General features: G+C 35.7%; 1 protein-coding gene across 3 annotated transcripts in view; it reads right to left on the bottom strand.

Annotated features, from left to right (window-relative positions):
- LOC105471823 (nephrocystin 1) overlaps positions 1–21,642 on the bottom strand; it is a 69,024-nt gene that overhangs the window by 31,422 nt on the left and 15,960 nt on the right. For 2 of the 3 annotated variants that reach the window (XM_071077125.1, XM_071077127.1), the window contains exons 4-11: positions 20,787–20,911; positions 12,106–12,298; positions 10,771–10,872; positions 7,377–7,483; positions 7,013–7,055; positions 5,374–5,461; positions 3,929–4,023; positions 2,457–2,585 (exon numbers count right to left, since the gene is read on the bottom strand). In XM_071077125.1, coding sequence (XP_070933226.1) covers positions 2,457–2,585; positions 3,929–4,023; positions 5,374–5,461; positions 7,013–7,055; positions 7,377–7,483; positions 10,771–10,872; positions 12,106–12,298; positions 20,787–20,911 — 882 coding nt within the window. The remainder of the gene's footprint in view (positions 1–2,456; positions 2,586–3,928; positions 4,024–5,373; positions 5,462–7,012; positions 7,056–7,376; positions 7,484–10,770; positions 10,873–12,105; positions 12,299–20,786; positions 20,912–21,642) is intronic. The other variant, XM_071077126.1, reaches the window with a different exon arrangement.

The following is a 21,642-nucleotide window of genomic DNA, read 5'->3' as shown; positions in this document are numbered from 1 at the left end:
ACCCAAATATCTTTATCCACATCTCTCATCTCCACCTCTACCTCTCTAAGTTAACATCACCACCTCTTATCCAGACACTCTTTGAAAGCACCTACTATGTTCTTTCTATGTATTACATCATTCTGATAACTTCCCTTACATTAACTCATTCAATCTCACATTGACCGTTATCAGCTCAAGCAGCACTGTCTTCTCAGGAAGGCGCTTTGACTGTAGATTTGAGAATTCTTTTCTAATGTAAGCATCTAGTGCTATAAATGTCCCTCCAAGCAATGCTTTAGCTAACATCCCACAAATTATGATATATTGCATCTTCATTTTTTGTTCATTTCAAAATATTTTCTAATTTCCCACGAAATTTGCTTTTAACCCTTTGATTATTTAGAAGAATTTAAATTTCCAAGTATTTAAGTATTTTTCCATTTATTTTTCTGTTACTGATTTCAAATTTAATTCCATGTGATCAAGGACCGTATATTATATGATTCCAATTATTTTAAATTTGTCTAGGTTTGTTTTCTGACCCAGGACTGTCTATCTTGGTGATTATTCCATATGTACTTAAGATAATGTGTATTTTACTATTTTGAGGTAAAGTGTCATGTGAATATCAATCTAATCCAGTTTGTTGATATGTTATACAGTTCTCTTACATCCTTACTAATTTTCTGTCTGCTTGTCCTATATTACCGAGAGAGAAGTGTTAAATTCTCCAACTATAATGGAGGCCCCAACTATAATTGTGACTTTGCCGATTTCCCTTTTCAGTTCTAACCATTTTTATTTCATGTACGTTAAATGTCGGATGTTAGGTATGTACCAACTTAGGATTACTATGTCTTCTTGGTGAACCATCTCTTTTATCGCCATGTAGTGCCTGGAGTCTACTTTGTCTGATATTAATATCTTTTGAATGGTATATCTTTTCCCATCCTTTTCTTTTAAGCCACCTATAGCATAATATTTAAGGTGGGCTTCTTATATGTAACATATAAGTCAGTCTCTCTCACTGTGGTTTTCATTTGCATTGTCCTGATGGCTTCTTACATGTTGAGTATCTTTTTTTACTTCTAGTGGTTTTTGAGACTTCTTTTTTGAAGAGGCTATTCAAGTCTTTTGTCCCTTTAGAAAACTGAGTTATCTTTTTATTTTTTGGATATCTTTGACTTGTTTCTGGTCTTAGGAAACAAGTGTTCAGTATTTCACTGTTAAGTATGATAATGCTAGTTTTAGGTTTTTTCTTGTTGCATTTTATCAATTTGAGAAATCTCCCTTCTATTCCTAGTTTGTAGAAAATTTTTCAAAAATCATAAATGGGTGTTGAAATGTGTCAAATGCTTTTTCCTTATCTCTTAAGATGATCATATGATTTTTCTTATGGCAAATTATAATGATTGATTTTCAAATGTTAAATGTGACTACTCAGGCAAGTACATTTGAATTTCTGAAATAAACCCCAATTGGTCATGATATAATGTTCTTTTTATATATTGCTAGATTCAATTTAATAATATTTTGTTTAGAATTTTACTTTCTATATTTATGAAGGATACTATCTGGTAATTTTCCTTTCTTGTAATGTCTTGTCATATTTTGGGGTCATGTTTTTTCTGGCCTTATGAAATAAGTTGGGAAGCATTTCTCCTTCATCTGTTCCTTGCAAGAATTTGTATCAGATTGGTATTATTTCTCCTTTAAATGTCTGAAGAGATTCACAAGTGAAGCCACCTAGGCCTGAAGTTTTCTTTGTGGGAAGATTTTTTTTTAATTATAGGTTTAATTTCTTTAACTGAGGTTATTCACATTTTCTATTTCTTCTTATGCCAGTTTCAGTAAATTATGGTTCTCCAGGAATTTATTTATTTCATCAATGTTATCAAATTTACTGGTATAAAGCTGTTTATAGTATCTCCTTACTGGCCTCTTAATGTCTGAAGGATCTGTGATAATGTCTCTATTTCCGTATCAGATGTTAATAGTTTGTTTTCTTTTACTTTTTAAAAAATGTCTTGATAGTCTCACTATGCATCTTTCAGTTTTATTAATGTTTTCAAAGAATCAACTTTTGTCTTTTTTTAAATTTTCTCTTTGGTTCATCTGTTTTCTATTTCATTAATTTCTACTCTCATCTGTATTACTTCCTACTTTCTACTTTCTTCAGGTTTAACTCACTCTTCTTTTTCTAGCCTCTTGATTTGCTAGTTTAGATCACTGACTTTAAATCTTTTATCTTTTTTTCTAATATATGCAATTAAAACTATAAATTTCCATCTAAGTACTGTTTAACCTGTATCTCATTTAAAAAATGAATTTTTTAAAGAGTCATTCAAACTTTTCTTTGGTACTAGGTAAAAAATACTCTCTTAGGAATTGGGGAGGAGTTGAATGGAAAAGAATCTAAGGAAATGTTTCTCCATAATCCTAGTATGAATTGATTTACTTCTCAGTAAGCTTACCTTATTACCATCAAATAGACAGAGGCGTACATGTCTGCTGAGAACCTGTATGCTCATTCCTGGAAGAGGAATCATTTTACAGCTCCATAATGTCAGAATCAATGAAATACGACTTGGTCTTGACCTAATCTAAAAGAAAAATTAGTTATAAAAGAGTTTATTTTTATGATTTCTAACACAAATCTGTCTTTTGTAAATTCAGCTTACAAAAATGTATACAGAATTTTTAAAAAAGAAAAAAATTTACACATATACAATAAAAGTTTCAATAAAATTAAATAAAAGTTCATTGAAAACTAAAATCAGTCATTTTAGGTAAATTTTTCATAGAGTTACATTTGAAATATTTGCATTTTTCTTAAATACTTAAAAACTGTGATGAAAGGAACAATAAATATTAGCAGGTAAAATGTATATGATCTGACTATAGAATCACTGTATTCCAGTCCCCAGGTTCACTCCCACAGAATGTGGGTAAGTGCAGAAGGCTAACACAGCATAAAACCAATGCCACCTGGTATTAAGATTATCCCACTATTTTTTATTCCAAGCAATTATCTACATTGTTCCTTAGTTTCTTAATAGGTGTTTTAACAGAGAGAATGCACTATTTGATATATTTATTCAGATCTACTTCATAGGTATAATTCAGATTATGAGTAAATAAATTGGTATTCTGATTTTTTATTTTTTAAGAACAGCTTCAATTAAACTTTACATTCTGCTTTATAGTCATAAGCCTTTTCATTTACATAACTTAGATTGGGACTAGTGGCTCACACTTGTAATCCTAGCACTTTGGGAGGGAGAAGAGGGCAGATTGCTTGAGCTCAGGAGTTTGAGACCAGCCTGGCAACGAGGCAAAACCCATCTTTACCAAAAATACAAAAATTACCTGGGCATGGTGTGTAGGCTGGTGGCCCCAGCTACTCAGGAGGCTGAAGTGGGAGGGTCGCTTGAGCCCAGGAGTTTGAGGTTACAGTGAGCCATGATCACACCACTGCACTCCAGCCTGGGTGACAGAGGGAGACCGGTCTCAAAAATACTACTACTACTGCTACTACTATAAATGATAATACTGGCTAACATCTACTGAGTTCTTTTCATATGCCAGGCATTATTCAAAACCCTTCACACACATAATTTTCAAAATAACTCTATGTTGGAAGCATTACTATTACTGCATTTTTACAGATGAAGAAATTGAGGCAAAGAGTGATTAAGATATAAACCTAGTATTATTTCCTTTCTAACAATGAGAGAAGAATGCAATGGAGAAGAGAAACAAGATAAAGTCAAGGTAGCAAGTCCAAATTCTGCCTTAGTTATAAAAATATCACTATTTCAAAATTATCATAGAGAATCAATTTTTTTTTGTTTTTCATAATGCATTAGTCAATTAACATGTTGTCTACTTGCAACTATGACAAAATCTGGAAGAGTTACAGTTTACTGATAGTAACTATACTTACAGTGCCTTCTGTAGCATCCCACATCAGATCTCTGAAGGCCAGTTGTGAAGGCATGAGCTCTGGTTGTAGGAAGTAACTTGCTCGAAATTGATTCCCTGAAAAAATCATTTTTTCTTAATTTTCTTACAAAGAAAAACTCAAAATCAAAAATCCATAATGTTATGCTATTAACTAGAGTACAGGCACTTCCAAAATGCCACGCTGCTTACTGAGAACTTGCTTTCCAAAATAGGAGCACCAATATAGATTTATGCATAAAAACAACAGCATGAAACTTACAGATACAAACACATAAAAGATCATTTAAAAGTACCTTTAAGAAAGACTTTTAGGCCAATAATATGCCCCATGATGACAATGATTTATTCAAATATTTCTGTAAAATGCAGAAATCTATAAGCACTTTTTGGAGACTTTAGAAAAAAATACATAGTCATTAGTTTTACTTCTTAACACAAAAGCATTTTATGCTCTTCTTCCATGCTTTAGTCATGAATAATACTTATAATAACATCATTTATCCATTCAAGAAATAATTTTTGAGTTTCTACTCTTGCCAGATACTACACCAGGTTCTAGATATACAAAGATAAATCAGAGATATGTCCCCTGCCCTCCATAGTTTACAGTTGAATGGGAGAACATTTTTTTTTTAGAAAATAAGTAGACAGGCAAATAAATAAAATAATTATTAGAGGACTTAGAGCTATAAAGGTGTTCACATGAATGGGAGTAGGGGAAACCCACATTACTCAAGGAAGGCATCTCTGGGAAGGCAGAATTTACCCTGAGACCTGAAGGATGAGAAGATGGGAATTTAGGGAGTGCTGCGAAGAATCTTCCCAGCAGACGCAACTTCAAAGCAGCCCTTCCATGACAGCTCAACAACACAGGGTATACAGGACACTCCTTGTCCCCCAGCATGATTCCTCTTTAAAATGAGCTTATAGACAGAAGTTGCCAAGTACAGGGAAAGCCAAGAATGAGTAAGCAAAATGGAAATTCCAAATGGAGATAATTCTTTGGAAAAGTCTTGCTTGGAAGATCAGAGAAAAGGAGGTTTTGGCTAGAATTCGATAGGATTCAAGGGGCTGATCCTTAAAGGTGGGAGGAATTAGGTGTGCTGATATCACAGATAAGGGAATGAACCAGTGAGGGGAAGGTGGGTCAGCTAAAGACAAAGGAAAGGACTGAAAATTAAAGGAGTCACATTTTTTAAAAAAAAGAAAGCGGCTGGAACCCAGAGCAATGGTAAACATGCTGGCCTCTGATAGGATCAGGGATCTTTCCTCACTGTCATGGGAAGGATGAGGAAAAGATGAGCATCAAAGATATGTGAGACTCAACATCTTCTTCAACAATGTGTTTTGCCTGTGATAGAAAAATTAGACGTGGATCTTGACTGCACTGCTGAAAGAGTGCAGTGGCTGATAGGCACGCGTTACCTTCCTCCAGAAGCTGCGAGAGTGTGGAAGGCCTGAACCCTGCAGGAATAGCTCCCATCGTGGTTAACACATCAACAGTGTTTATCTGCTGAAGATAGTAACATCAAAATGGATTTGTTTTCAGTCATGTTTCCGCATCTCTATAATACTTTCTCTTTATCACTAGAGTAACTATAACCCAAAAAAGAAAAATATAAACATACGGACTTTAGTGGAAGAATAATACAACTTGGCTCCAAATTCCTGAGAGGATGCCATCACAGCACCCTGGCCTCTCCTAAGGACCTAAGCCCCATACGGTGCCCAGCATGCAGAGATCTGTGTTCCGGAGCGGCTGCTTCAAGTACACCCTTATCAAAACGTCCCTGCTCCTGTCCTGCTCCACCCTGCGCTTCCATTTCACAGGTAAGTTAATGTCTATTGGCAAATCATACGCGCTGAAGAATTAATGGATTCTTTTCATATATACAAAACACACAACTCATAGACACACACCCTCACACATACAAGCAAGTACTTATACGTAACAAGTAAAGAAAAAGGTCAGGAAGGATACTTACTAAATTGTTAATGGTGACTACTTATGAGTTTGAGGAGGAGAATTTTCATTTGGCTATATAATTTTTTTTTTTTTTTTTTTTTTTGAGATGGAGTCTCACTCTGTTGCCCAGGCTGGAGTATAGTGGCGTATTCTTGGCTCACTGCAACCTCTGTCTCCCAGGTTCAAGCAATTCTGCCTCAGCCTCTCCAGGAGCTGGGACTACAGGCATGCGCTACCACGCCCAGCTAATTTTTGTATTTTTAGTCGAGGCAAGGTTTCCCGTGTTGACCAGGTTGGTCTTGAACTCTTGACCCCAGGTGATCCACCTGCCTTGGCCTCCCAAAGTGCTGGGATTACAGGCATGAGCCTCTGTGCCCGGCCTGTAATTTTTTTTTTAATGACAGAATTATAGATCATTTCTTCCTTTAAAAAAATTTAATTAATTACTTTTTTTTTTTTTTAGACAGGGTCTTGCTCTGTCACTCATGCTCTGGAGTGCAGTGGCACAATCACAGCTCACTATAGCCTTGACTTCCCAAGCTCATGCGATCCTCCCACCTCAGCCTCCCGAGTAGCTGAGACTACAGGCACAAGCCACCACACCCGGCTAATTTTTCTTATTTTTTTGTAGGATAGGGTCTCATTATGTTGCTCAAGCTGGTCTTGAATTCCTGGCCTCAAGTGATCCTCCGGCTTCAGCTTCCCAAAATGTTGGGATTACCGGTGTGAGTCACCATGCCTGGCCAATTTCTTACTTTTTATTAAAGCCTTTCAGGATTTTTCAAATCGTAATTAAAATTTAACATCTGTTTCCACTCAAATGATAGGAAAGCAGGACCAATGAGAATGTTTCCAAGCCCTCAAGTGACACTATGAGTAAGATTATCTATTCTTTTTATACAAAAAAATCTAATGAGAAATGTTATTTGGAGCACAAGCTTAGAAACCAGAAAGAAATATACATCCTCTGCTCTGTACATTCCATGTCCTAAACCCCGTTTCAGATCCATTGCTATCTTCCACAGTCTCCATCCTGTTTCACATCAGAGCTATTAGGTAACAAAACAAGACATCATTAATAAGACAGAAGATACCCACCTCTGAGATTGCTTTTTGAACAGCACTCCAGTGGGAATCAGTTCTGGGGAGACAAAATAGCAAAGTGAGTCAGGTCAGGTTATGCCTATTCACTCAATTGGGGAACTTCTTTAATCACAGTTTATAACCATCAGTATGTTTTGAAAACCTAACAGTTTCCAGATGAAAACAAGGTAGAACTAAATGTATTAAAAATAATTACAAAATTAAAATAGTAATGATCTTTAAGCAGACAATAGTATGAAAAGTTCTCCAGGTACAAGTTGTCTCCATTTCAAGAAAGTATTGAATTATTTATAACAGTAAAAATAAACAAATAAAATGTTTCCTAAACCTACTTTGATATCCTTTCCCACTTTTGTACCTTTGCTTAACTTCTGCTCCATCTGCTGTTTCATCCACCACCTCTACATCTTCTTCACTGCCCTCTTCAATTGATTCTTGGCCTTCTTCTTCTTCTTCACTATAAGGCTAAAAAGACATTGAAATGTGAAGTGCTTTTTAACTAATGCAAAAAACAACCAATAAAAATACCAGTACTGCCACCTAAACCTCCAGTAAAAACGAAAACAAGCTTTTCTGTTTAAAAAGAAAAACCCAAAAGCGTTAGTACTTTTAGAAAACCTCGAGCATAGACGGGAATTTAGTATATATGATAAAACTCAGTGGGAAATAAATTTTCAACACACGGTTAATAACTTCGCTATTTCAAAAAATAACAGCTGAGATAGACAGCGAGTTTAATCAAAATAAATTCCAGATGGAATTTACTCAAATAAAAAATAAAAGAAGTAAAGATAAAAATAAAAGAAATATAAAAGCATTAGAAGAAAACAATCTAGAGATGGGGAAGCCCTTTCCAATAGTGATACCAAAATCAAGAATCATAAGTGGAAACACTGACAGATTTAGCTATGTAAGAAATAAACATGAGCTAAAGTCAACAAAGAAAATATGTAACACATAACTTAAGCATATCCTGAGGGGAAAAAAAGAAAATAGCTCACACAAATATCTAAGGATTAATATCCTTATTATTAAAATATTATAAAAGCTCTTAGAAATCAATGAAAGAGTTTTTTAAATCCCTTAGAAAAAAATATCCAAAAGAACTGAAAAGGTACCAACACATAAAAATGATAAGCACTCAAGTTGATGGAAATCTCAAATACCCTGACTTGATCATTACCCAGTCCATAGAATTAAAAAGTACTCACACAAATACAAAAATACTATGCATCAATAAAGAAAACCGAAAGGGCCATTTGCAAAGAAGATATACAAATGGTCATAAAGCATATGAGATGATGCTTAACCTCATTAGGAGTACAGTAAATGCACATAAAACCACAAATGACACTTTTTTTGTTGGTCATATTGGCAAAAATTTTAAAGACTGATAACAGCCATCACTGGCAAATGTGTGAGGAAACAGCACTCTCTGATTGTTAGAGGTGGGAGTACAAATTAGCATAACTTTTCTAAAAGGCAAATTGGAAAAAGAAATCAAAATATAAAGGTGTAAACCCTTTGAACCAGTGACGAACATCTAGGAATTTATCTAAGGGGATAATCGGGCAAGTGTGCAAAGATGCACGCAGACTTGATGACAACACAAGTTGCCGGTTGGCTACCACCTATTCCCCACCTCCTCTTTCAAACAAAATCCCTGATTTAACAATGATCCAGTTAAAAGACTACATTTTCCAAGACTTCCTTGCAGCTAAGTATTGCCAGAGAACTAAATGCTGGTCAATGAGCAACAATTGAAAGTTTTCTGTGTAACTTCCAAGAAACCTTTTTAAAAAGGCAGCAGCTTATGTCTTTTGACTTATTTCCTCATTTGCTCCTTGGAATCCTTAAAAGATCCAGCAGCTGACTTAAAACTAAAGAGATAACTCTAGGAAAAGCAGCCTCACATCAGAAACAGGATAAAATATTGGATAGGATCTTAACCAATTCTTGATTGCCTTTCTCCACACTTTTACGCTTGAGAAAAATACGCTTCTACCTTATTTAAGCTACTTTTTTGGGGGATCTTTCTGTAACTGGCAGCGGATGCTAATCCCATGTTCTTTGCAACGTAATCGATAGTGATTATAAGTTGGAAACAACTTAAATGACCATCTAAATGAGATTAGAAGACTTGCTGCCGTTGAAAAAGATGATCTAGACCTGCCCTATGTAATACAATAGCCCTTTGGCCACGTGTAGCTAGTGAGCTCTTGAAATTAGTCCAAACTGAGAAGTGCTGTAAATGTAAAACACACACTGGATTTTGAACTTAATGTTGAAAAAACAAAATGACTCCATATTTTAAAATACTGATTATATGTCAAAATAGTATTTTTGATATACTGGATAATATAAAATATATTATTAAAAATAATTCTACCTGTTTCTTTTTACTTTTTAAAAATGTGTGTAATGAAAAATATATGTTTGTTCTTTGTCACTGGTTCCCAGCACAGAGCTCCCAAAATCTTTGGAATTTCCTGAATGATAGAAGTATGTTTTCTTATTCATCAGGAGTCCCTTTCAGTCACTCCTGAGTTTATGCTAATGAGGTTAACTCTAGGTGGGCACCTAAACAGCTTCAGGAAGGGGACAGGTTACCAGAAAAACCAACCCAGGTATTAGAGGTTAGAACTTTCAGCCCCACCCTCCAACCTTCGAAGAGGGGAGAGGAGCTGGAGACTGAGTTAATCACCAATTGCTAATTATTTAGCTAATACGACTAATGAAACCTCCAGAAAAACCCCTAAATGATGGGGTTCCAGGAGCTTCCAGGATGGTGAACACAGCAAGGTGCTGGGAAGGTGGAAGGCCCAGAGAGGGCATGCCGGCCACCCCCCACCAGTACCTCACTCTATGGCTGTTCCTGAGTTGTATCCTTTTATAATAAACTGGTAAATGCAAGGAAAGCGTTTTCCTGAGTTCTATGAATTATTCTAGTAAATTACTGAACCCCTCAGGTGAGGGTGTTGGAACTGGTGAATGTATAGCCAGTCAGTCAGAACTATGGGTGGTTCCTGGGACTTGTGACTGGCAACGGAAGTGGGCAGCAGTCTTGTGAGACTGAGCCTTTAACCTGTGGGGGTCTGTGCTAGCTCCAGGCATTAGCATCAGAATGGAATTGAATTGCTGACACTGGTTGGTGTAGAAGAACTGATGTAGTAACACATATGGTGTCAGAGAAAAACCACATACTTGGTTTAAGAAGTGGTGTCAGCAAAAAGATATCTCAATGTGGCTACTGAAAAATTTAAATTACATGTGTGGTTTGCATCATAGGTTTATTGGACGGTGCTGATCCAGACAGAAATCTACATATCTTGGCACAGAAAATGACCATGTTATTTCATGAAACAAGAAAATATAAGCTAGGAACACACATGTATAGTATGTTCACATTTTAGTAAGGGGATCATGTATTTGTGGAAGTTAACACAAAGTTAACTGTGGTTATGTTTCACAATAAACAATAGAGACCTAGTATTTGTTATGATCAGCATTAATCCACAAAGCATCCCCTCACTGTGAGATCACGCTCCAGGGCTCAAATGCCTAAGAGCACTTCACAGGTCCCCAGGACCATTAACACACGATGTTTTCCCCAGGTCCTGTCCCTCCAAAATTAAAGCAAATTCTATATCTCAAGTCATTCACTAGTCAACTGACAAAAGAACACAGCTAAATGTTTTATTAAAAGTGAAAAAAAAAAGTCTTAGAAAAGGAAAGCATAAACCAAGACTAACCTCTAGGTAGGTTCTGGGAACGAGACCTTCATTTCCTTTGGCATCCTTAGCTATCCACCAACCATCAGGTTTTTTTTCAATTACAAGGAGAATTTCCCCTTTCTTAAAGCAAAACAAAACATTTTAAATAAAATTCAATAATCATGAGTCTATATCATTACCAATGATTCAAAATAAGTGCTGAAAAAAGGCAACATTTTTTTAATCCAATATTTATCAAAAGCTTCCCTATCACCCAACCCCTATGTATTCTGCCTAACTCACCTAAAACCATAAATGTGACATCATTTAATGGATCATTCCTTTTGGTTACCTATCATACACTTGAACCATTTATGCAAATGGGAACCATTTTTCACAATCATTTTTAAGGTCCCAAACTTACTCCAAAAGTTCAATTACTGTGTGAAATATTTTTTAATGTTGTAATATCTCTGGAAAAGTGTCTTTCAGAAGCAGCATATACATTCCCAAAGAAAATCAATTCCATTAAAGTTAAACCCTATACTTGAGCAAAGATAGTATTTACTGAATGCAATTACCCACTTAATTCACCAGATATGTTTTGAATAACACTCACTCATTTATAAAAATAAAGTATCTTTGAAGACAAAAGCATTTCCACCCCTGAGGACACTACAAAAGCAAACACTTTCTTAAAATACACATTATTGTCTAACATTGATGCCATTTTCCAGAAGAATTTGAAAAAAAAATCAATAAATTAAACCATATAATTATTTGCATAATATTCTTACGTATTTTATTATTAATCAGTTACTAAACTTTGAAGTTTAATATAAGAACCAAAATTCATATATTCACTTAAATTTCTTTGACTCATTTCTCTAGCAAAAAACACAGGCTCAAAATCACAACTTCAAAAATCACAACTTTATTGTTCTGTCCCACCTGCCACTTGTTTATGCCCAGGCCAAGCAAGTATGGACCAAGCCCCTCTCACATCTAAGCTAACAGGAAAGACTGCTACAAAACGGCAGGAAGTGCTCCCTTCTACCTCCACCTATGGACATTGCCTAACTCACTTGAATGAATTTATACATGTGACATTCAACAACAAATTATAAAATTTTACAACTAAGTTAGGAATTCTCAACATTAAAGCCATTTTCAAAAACCTATTTAGAGGAGGTAACTTTAGTAACACAATCTCATATTACTACTGCTTGTAAATCATAATTATTACTTATTTAAATAGAACATTAAAAAACTTCACTTTAAGAATCTGTAATACAGGTGTACAGGCAGAGTTTTCTTATTCTGTTCGGTATGGACATTGATCCTTAGGTTAGGTTTCAGTCTTATTCTACCTACCTTAAATGTAAGATCTCCAGCTTGCTGAGCAGTGAAATCTCCAACAGCGATGTATTCTTCACCGGTTGATGGTTTGTGATATTCATTTTCCTCTTTCTCTTCTTCTTCCTCCTCTGTATCTTCTTCCTCCTCACCACTGTCTTCACTTTCTTCACTTTCACTTTCTTCCTCTTGTTCAGTAGGTGCCCCAACTCTACAAAAAGTGTTTCTGAGTAGGACTTCTTGAAATAATATATAAGAACAGACCAGCTATGAGCATTAATTCTAAATGTACATGAATATCCCATATTTGAAGCTGGCAAATAAAAGAAATAAGGGAAAATACAATGAACAGTTTCTACCAACTAGCTAAGAAGGTGTGCCTGGAGAGACTGAGGCAGAGAGGGAGCTGAGTCAGGTATGTGAGATGGCAGGGCATTACTGGACTTGAGGCCAGGAGACTCGAATTCAAGTCTTGGATTCGTCCATTAAGCAAATGCTGTTCAAGCATTATTATGAAGTACTTAGAGCACAGGCTCTGCTAAATTTAAATTCTGGCTCTATTCCCTCTTTGCTGGATGACCTTGAGTAGGCTTCTTTTAAGCTCTTCATTTCTCATTGGTAAAGTGGAGATAATAATAGAACCTGCCTCCTAAGGTTGTCATGAGGATTAAGATGAGTTACTACTTGCAAAGTGTTTAGAACAGTGCTTGCCCATAGCAAGCTTTCCATAAAAGTCAGTTATGACAACGACACTGATGCTGTAGGTCAATTTCCGTGTCAGAGAGACACACAGTGGACACAAAGGTAAACCAGACATGATTCTCCATCCTCAAGGAGCTTGCAATGAGACAATCTAGAAAATGGAGAATTATAAAATAGTGCAATAGGTACTAGAGTAGAGGTATACACAGGATACTAAGAAATCAGTCACACAAGAGGGACACCTAACCCAGGCTGCATGAATGGGAATCAGAAAAGGCTTTAATTAGGTCTTGGGAAATGATATGGAATTAATCAGGTAAAATGGGAGTAGAAAGGAAGGGCAGGGAGAGCAGAAAGGAGATTTGAGGTTAGGAAAAGTCAAGCAGCTCATGAATGGCAGGGCAAGGCTTGAGGAAAATGAGTGAGTTGAGGCTGAAAAGAAGTATGCAGAATGTAGCCCAGGTGAGCTTTACCTTTAAAGTCGTCCCTAAAAATGAGTAGGAGAAGGACATGATATGATTCCCACTTTAGAAAGGAGACAAAGCTACGATGTGGGGAACAGATTAGAAGAAGGGCTAAAGGTGAGGGTGGTTGTTGAAAGTGAGAAGTGACAACACTATGAACTAAGAAAACAGCATAGGGATGAAGAGAAAGGAGGTGAATAGGAGGGTGAGGAAGAGAGAAATGCCAAAATAACATTAGCTTGGGCATGTCACTAAATCTTTCTTTTATTTATTCACTCAACGTTCAGCAAAGTTTAAATTTTGGGGGGCACCTACTGTGTGACAGACACTATGAGCTTGGGCTATAACAATGAACAAATCCAAGATCTTTGCCCTCCTAAAGCTTACATCAGAGAAGCTTGTCTTTAAAATGGGAAAACAATACTTAGACTAATGCAAATGAACATCATTAACTATAAAACTAGTCAAACATAAGATTTGCTCTGGAATAAAAAGGAGTATTAGCTTAACTTTGTTTAAAATAATGGTAGGACACTCTTATACCACAGTGATCTGAAACATAAACAGGGATGTAACAACCATTTTTATACCACAAGAATAAAAAAATCCATAAAATGTCATATTGATTTTCAATGTGTCTCTTTCCTTCTTTAGGAGTTATTTTGTACATATTTTATATGGGTCAATTATTCTAAAATGTTGCTAAAAATAATGTGAACTTGATACGCTTTTTCTCCTTCATTAATGTAGTGCATTTCAATGATTGATTTTTTAAAGTTAAGTCAACCTTACATTCTAGAACAAGTTCCACTTGGTCATGATGTATTACCCTTTTGAAATGCCTCTAGATTTTACTTGCTAACATTTTATACTGAGTTTGTGCATCTGTTCATGAGGGCCTTGTAATTTTCTTCTAGTGTTCTTGTCAGGTTTTGATATCTGTGCTATTGAAAGCTTATAAAATGATTTGAAAGTGTTTCTTCTTTGTCTGTTCTCTAGAACGATTTTGTAATATTGGTACTATTTCTTTCTTAAATGTTTATGATAAATTCACCAGTAAAGCTACCTGAGAGTTTAATCTGTGGAAAGGCTTTTAATCATAGATTCAACTTCTTTAGTAGATATTTTAGTAGAACTGTTAAGATTGTCTATTCATCTTGTGTCAATTTTATTACATTTTCTTTTTAAAGAAACTGATTTTATCTAAATTTAAAACTTATTCACATAAGTTGTTCATAGTACCTTCATAGTACCTTTTTAATGCTTGTAGAATCTGTATTAATTTCTGTTTTTTTCTCTTTCTCTTTTCTTGATCAGTAATGCCAGCAGTTTATCTATTTAATTAATTTTCCAAGAACCAGTTTGGCTTTGTTGATATTGCCTACTGTAGGTCTGTTTATTGTTCACTGTTTTCTGCTTTTATTTTTATTATTTCCATCCTTCTGCTTTCCTTGGGTTTGTTGTCCTTTTTCTGGCTTCTAAAGTTGGATGTTTTAGTAATTGATTTTCAACTTTTTTTTCAAACTATACATTTAAAGATATAAATTTCTGGCCAGGTGCGGTGGCTCACACCTGTAATCCCAGAACTTTGGGAGGATGAGGTGGGAGTATTGCACAAGCCCATCAGTTCAAGACCAGCCTAAGCAATATAGTGAGACCTTGCCTCTACAAAAAATTTTAAAAATTAGCCAAGCATGGTGGCACACACCTGTAGTCTCAGCTACTCAGGGAGGCAGAGGTGGAGAGGATCACTAGAGCCTGGGAGGTGGATGTTGCAGTGAGCCGAGATTGCACCACTATACTCCAGTCTGGGTAACAGAGACCCTGTCTCCAAAACAGACAAACAAAAGATAGAAATTTTCCCTCTAAGCACTACGCTGCTTGCAACCCACAGTGATTTTATTATCATTCCAAATATTTTCTAATTGCCACTGTTATATTTTCTTTGAATCACGGTTTATATGGAAGTATGTGACAATCTGCAAACGTAGTAATTTTTCTTTTTTTTTTGAGATAGCGTCTTGTTCTGTCGTCAGGCTGGAGTGCAGTGCTGCAATCTCGGCTCACTGCAATCTCTGCCTCCCGGAGGCTGCCTCAGCCTCCCGAATAGCTGGGACTACAGGTGTGCGCCACCACGCCCAGCTCATTTTTGTACTTTTAGAAGAGACGGGGTTTCACCATGTTGGCCAGATGGTCTCAATCTGTTGACCTCACGATCCGCCTGCCTTGGCCTCCCGAAGTGCTGGGATTACAGGCATAAGCCACTGCGCCCGGCCACATGTAGTCATTTCGAATTATTTTTCTGTCATTGGGTTTCAATGTCATTCCAAGTCATCAAAGGAAAAAAAAACCAAAATATACATATATATACACATTACATAATTTCAAACTTTTGAAATTTGCTGACAATTACTTTATGGTCCAATATGGTTCATTTTGGTTAATGTTACAGATGCACTGAAAAGAGTATGTATTTACATAATACCTACCTGGGTGCTGTGTTCTACATATATATAGTCATGCGCTGCACAACGTTTCAGTCAACAATGGGCCACATATACAATGATGGTCCCATAAATCTAATACCATATTTTTACCATACATTTCCTATTTTTGGATATGTTTAGATACACAGATACTTACAGCATTGTGTTACAATTTAATTGCCTCCAGTATTCAGCACAGTAACATGCTGTACAGGTTTACAGCCTAGGAGCAACAGGCTATACTATATAACCCAAGTGGATGGTAACCTATACCTTCTAGGTTTGTGCAAGTACATTCTATGGTGTCTGTACAATGATGAAATCACTTAATGACTCATTTCTCAGAACATATCCCTATCATTAAGAAAGGCTTCACTATACATGTAAGATCAAGGTGGTTAAGGATTGTGAATTATCTAGCTCTGTTTAGTTCTGGCAACTTTTGCTTTATACATTTGAACCCATGTTACTAAATGCACACACATTTAGGAAGATTTTTTTTCCTACTGAATCGACCCTTTCTTTTGTCATCATGAAATGTCCTTTCTTAAACAGCAAATTCCTTTTAGCCTTAAATATCTGATATTACTGTAACCATATCACCTTTGTTTTGGTTATAGAACAAAGAATATCTTTGTTATAGAACATGGAATATCTCTTTCCAGTTCTTTACTTTCAATCTCTCTATAATGGTATACTAAAGTGTATCTCTTCTAACTAGTATATATATAGGTTAAAAAAAAAATTCAGTCTGACAATCTTTGTTGTAACTGAAGTGTTACTCCATTTATATTTAATGTAACTATCCAAATGGCTGCATTGAAACCACGTTAGTATTTGGTTTCTATTTGTCTCATCTGTTTTTTTTATTTCTCCTTTCTTGCCTTTTTTGGGTTAATCAAATCACTTTTAGTATTCCATTTTATTGTGTTGTTTTACTAACTACACTCTTCTTTGTATTATTTTGTTACTGATTATTTTAGGTATTACAATATGCATCCCTAACTTATCAGTCTAATTGAAATATCACATTTCACCAAAGATAAAACAACTTTAAGATAAATAATATAATTCCACTGACCTGCCAGCCTTTGTGCTATGCTGTGCTACTGTCACATTTTCCTTCTACATATAGTCAGTCCTTGCAACATGCAGATTCTGTATTTGTGAATTCATTGGCTCACTAAACTTTATTTGTAAACTCCCAATTAACACTCACAGTGCTTTTGTGGTCATTTGTGGACATACACAAAGCAGCAAAAAAACTGAGTTGTCTGGCATACACATTCCCAACTGAAGTCGAACATGGTGACACCTGCCTTTTTTTTTTTCCAGCTCTCATACAGGAAAGTGGCCTTTTTTGCAGTCTATGTAGTGCCACACGTTTTGCACTTTTGTGGTGGTTTTGTTTGTTTATTTATTGTGTGTGATTTTGTTGTTTAAAATGGCTCCGAAACAGTGCTGAAGAGCCGTGTGGTATTCCTAAGCACAAGAAGGCTATAATGTACCTTCTGGAGAAAATAAGTGTGTTAGGTAAGACTTGTTCATGCATGAGTGCAGTGCCGTTGGTGTGAATTCAATGTTAATGAATCAATAAAATATACGAAATAAGATGTCTTTAAATAGTAACACAAGGTTGTATGTTACTCAGTTGACAAAAACATTGTGACCAGAGGCTCACAGGAGTCTTAAGTCTGTATTTCCCCAGGAGTAATGGTTTAGTATTTACTAATCAAGTGTTCATGGCAACTTTACACAACATAGCTATTGCAAATAATGAGAATCGACTGGATATCTTAAATCCCCAAATATATCTTTTGCTTTACACAATCGAGTGTCTTTTAAAGGCATGTAGAAACGAAAAAAACAGGCTTTTATATGTACCTATATACCCATCTTCTTCGATCCTTTTTGAAGATCCAAATTTCCATATGGGATCATTGTTTGCTAGCTGGAAGAACTTCCTTTAACATTTCTTATACTTCAGATCAGTTGACAAATTTTCTCAGGTTTTGTTTGCCTGAAAATATCTTTATTTCACTTTAATTTTTTATACTTTTGCTGGATACAGAATTCTGAGTTGATAGTTTCTTCTTTCAATGTTTTCAAGATGTTACTGCATTGTTTTCTGACCTGTATTTTTTCTCATAAGATGTCAGCTCTGATTCTGTCATTTGTCTCTAAATGTTTCCTTTTTTCCCTTGGCAGGTTTTAAGATATTCTATTTATCTTTGGTTTTTCAGTAGTCTGGCTATGCGGTACCTGTGCGTGGGTTTCTTTATATTGATTCTGTTTGGGGTTCCCTGAGATTCTTGGATCAGTGGATTGATATCTCTCTTAGATCATAATTTTAAAATGTTTTCAGTCACTATCTCTTTAAATATTTCTTGTGCTTCATTCTCTCTCTTCTTCTGAGACTTCAATTACAAATCTGTTATAACTTTTAACAGTGTCCCACCTCTCTCTTACATTCTGTTTTGTCCTTTGCATTTTTTTATTTTTACGTATCAGTTTGAAAAAGTTTTAAGCTGTCTTCGGGTTCACTGATCCCTTCCTTCTTCTGTTGTATCCAATCTTCTGTTAAACCACCAAGCAAATTTATTTCATATATTGCATTTTTTTAGCTCCAGAATTTTCATTTTGGTCTTGATTAGTTTCCGTTCATCTGCTTAAGATTCCACTCTATTCATCTTATCTATCTTTTCCTATAAATTATTTAACATATTAAAAATTGTTGTTTTATGGTTCTTATTTGCTAATTCTCACATCTCTGAGCTACTGATTATTTATTCTCTTGATTTTAATACATTTCTCAGATTTTTGAGTCTATACATTGAGTCAGATTTTGGAAGTTCTCAGCCATTAGTTTATCAATTGTATTTTTTAGTTATAGAATGTTCATTTGATTTTTCTATACTTGAATTCTCTTAAAATACACCCATTTCCCATATCATTCATCTTTTCTTCTATTTTCTTTACCGCATTAATCATATTATTTAGAAGTCCTTGTCAACTAACTCTGTATCTGGATCATATCTGGGTCTGTTTTTATTGACCGTCTTATCACTTGTCACTTATTGATCATGTATTTTCCCCTGCCTTTTTGCATTTCTAATTTTTTTTATTACTGGTTACTGTGATGGACACATTACAAGACACACTTACAGACTTTGGATTATGTTAGATTCCCCTAAGAAATTTTAAATTCATTTAATGTTACACAGTTAAATTATCTTGTTTCTGATAAGGTCTGCTTTTAGGCTCCTTTACAGAAGACCTACTTCAGCTTTGTCTTTATTCCTAGATCATGGTTGTTACTCTCAGGGTGTTTTCTTTACTCCTAAGGCCTGGGTCTTCTGTGATCTCTATCAAATGCCTGAAGCATTTCCCAAGTCTCTTTACTAGAGCTATGTACAAACTCCAGTGTTTTTCCAGGACCATATGATTTTCAGAATCCATTAAACTCTCAGTCTCCCAGCAGGTACTTTCTGCCAGGCCTCGCAGGCATCATGCCCCTAGACAGCCCAGGAGACCTTTCAGATTGCTGGAGTTGTTTCTCTGCAGTTCCCTCCTCTCTATGGCACCTTGCTCCACAACTCCCAGTGAACTGGGCAGCTCCAAAGTGTGATCTCTGTCTCCTCAGTCGAGTAAGACTACTATTCCCTGCTTGGAATCTACCTTCCTCCACCACAGCCCATAAATTATTCCCAGGGAAAAAGTCTAGGTGAATGTAGGATTCGCTTCATGTGTCTCCGTATATCAAGAATATCAACCCTGCTTGGTAGATGCTCAATGGCTTCAAACGAATACTTTGTATATTTTGTCCAGACTTTATAGTCATTTATGGTGGGAAGGTAAGTCCAATACCAACTACTCTGCCATTCTCAGTACTAAGAATCGGTGGAAATTCTAGATCCTCGCATCTACCACCTTTAGCATTTTTTCCCCAGGTACAGTATAAAGGTTGGAGAACAACACTGAAAGAGTCTGATTAACTGGTTTTTTTCTTTTGCTTCCCACAAATTGAGTTTGTTCATACAGGTTGGTATCCCTAATCTGAAAATCCAAAAGACTCCCAAATCTGAAACTTTTGGAGCGTCAAAATAACACTCAAAGGAAATGCTGATTGGAGCCTTTCAAAATGTAGATTTCCAGATTAGGGATGCTCAACCAATAAGTACCATGCAAGTATTCCAAAATCCAAAACAATCCAAAATTAAAGATACTTCTGATCCCAAGCATTTCAGATAAGGAATACTCAACTTGTATATGTAAGTCTTCTTTACAACTTTTAGAAGCTATTATTAACATACACTCTGGCAGAAAAACAATGCATGTCCCTGCTTCAATTTTTTTTTTTTTTTTTTTTTTTTTTTTAATAGAGACAGTGTCTTACTCCATTGCCCAGGCTGGAGTGCACTGAAGTGATCATAGCTCACTGTAGCCTGGAACTTCTGGGCTCAAGCACTCCTCCTTGCCTCAGCCTTCCAAGTAGCTGGGACTATAGGTACGTGCCACCAAGCATGACTAATTTGGGTTTTTTTGTAGAGATGGGGTCCACTATATTGTCCAGGCTGGTCTTGAAGTCCTGGCCTCAAGTGATCCTCCTGCCTCAGCCTTCCAAAATGCTGGGATTACAGGTATGAGCCACCACACTCAGTCTTTGCTTCAAATTTTTAAAGAATGTTTATGAAAGGGAGAACGATGCAAGTAGACTTTCCAAATCATTTCCCTTTTACACATCAACATTGACATTAAATATATCATCTTTATTTTCTAACATTTGTTCATTTAGTTTTTCAGATCTCTGTTTTGTTTCCTCAACTAAATTATAAATTGCCTGAGGGCAGAGACTATGACTTACACTTCTTTCTGTCTCTCATGGGATCTAACACCTTCTATTACAGACAATAAATAAATGCTGACTGATTCTATTGTTAGTGTCATATGTTTACATCTCTACTGTTATATGTCTTTGAGTTAAACATTAAAGCTATTGGTGACATATCTTTAAAAAAGAAAAAAGAAAGATAGAAAGGAAGCATACTCAGTTATATTTTTTCTACTTATTGTCACAGCAAGGCCCTGCAGTTGTTGGGTAAGCTTGTCCAAAAGAGTATGCTCCTCTTCTTTTCTCTGGTTATAGTTTGCAACAGGTGCAGATTCATCAGCCTATGAGAGAATATAGGTCAGTTTCACTGAAAAATTAACTGCAATTTCCTAATTTCAAAAGAACAACAAAAAATTCCAATAAGTGCTATAAAAACAAGTAAATATCAGTGTGACATTACACCTATCTTAGAGAAATAAATTAGATTTAAAAGAAACAGGCGATTGTGTTGGAATGCAAACCAAATGAAAAAATAAAATTATACCACTTGTTTTGGGTTTTTGTTTTATTTTCTTGCTAAGTACTATAGACCTTCCATAGTCAGTCAGAGATATGTTCTGACAGAAGATTGGCTTTAGGGTCAATAAGACGGCACCAATCCCAAGTTCTGCCACTTATTGACAGAATAGGCATGGCTGCTTCACCACTGAGAGCTTCAATTTCCTCACCTGTAAAACAGGAATAATTAGGTTTTCAAACAGCCTAAGTTGAAAAGTTTTGTGCCACTAGAGAAATTTGGATGAGCTCTTCAGTGACCACATATCTCAGATGCAATAAAGGGGAGTAATATACAGCTGGAGAGCTGACTTTCAGGTGCCTTCCACTTTAAAGGCTCCATTAGTCTCTGGACCTGGACATCTAGGGGTAGCCAAGGCTCATGCAAAAAAAAAAAAAAAAAAAAAAAAAAAAAAAAAAAAAAAAAAATTCCTGAAGGGATTGTCAAGGTTAAATTCCTGTTCCTCCTATTTTTGCAGAGACATTGATATCAGAGTTGCCATTTGATACAAGAAGC

Source organism: Macaca nemestrina, chromosome 13 (genome assembly GCF_043159975.1).
Source record: "Macaca nemestrina isolate mMacNem1 chromosome 13, mMacNem.hap1, whole genome shotgun sequence".
Taxonomy (NCBI): domain Eukaryota; kingdom Metazoa; phylum Chordata; class Mammalia; order Primates; family Cercopithecidae; genus Macaca; species Macaca nemestrina.
This window is presented reverse-complemented; position numbering and strand designations above follow the sequence as displayed.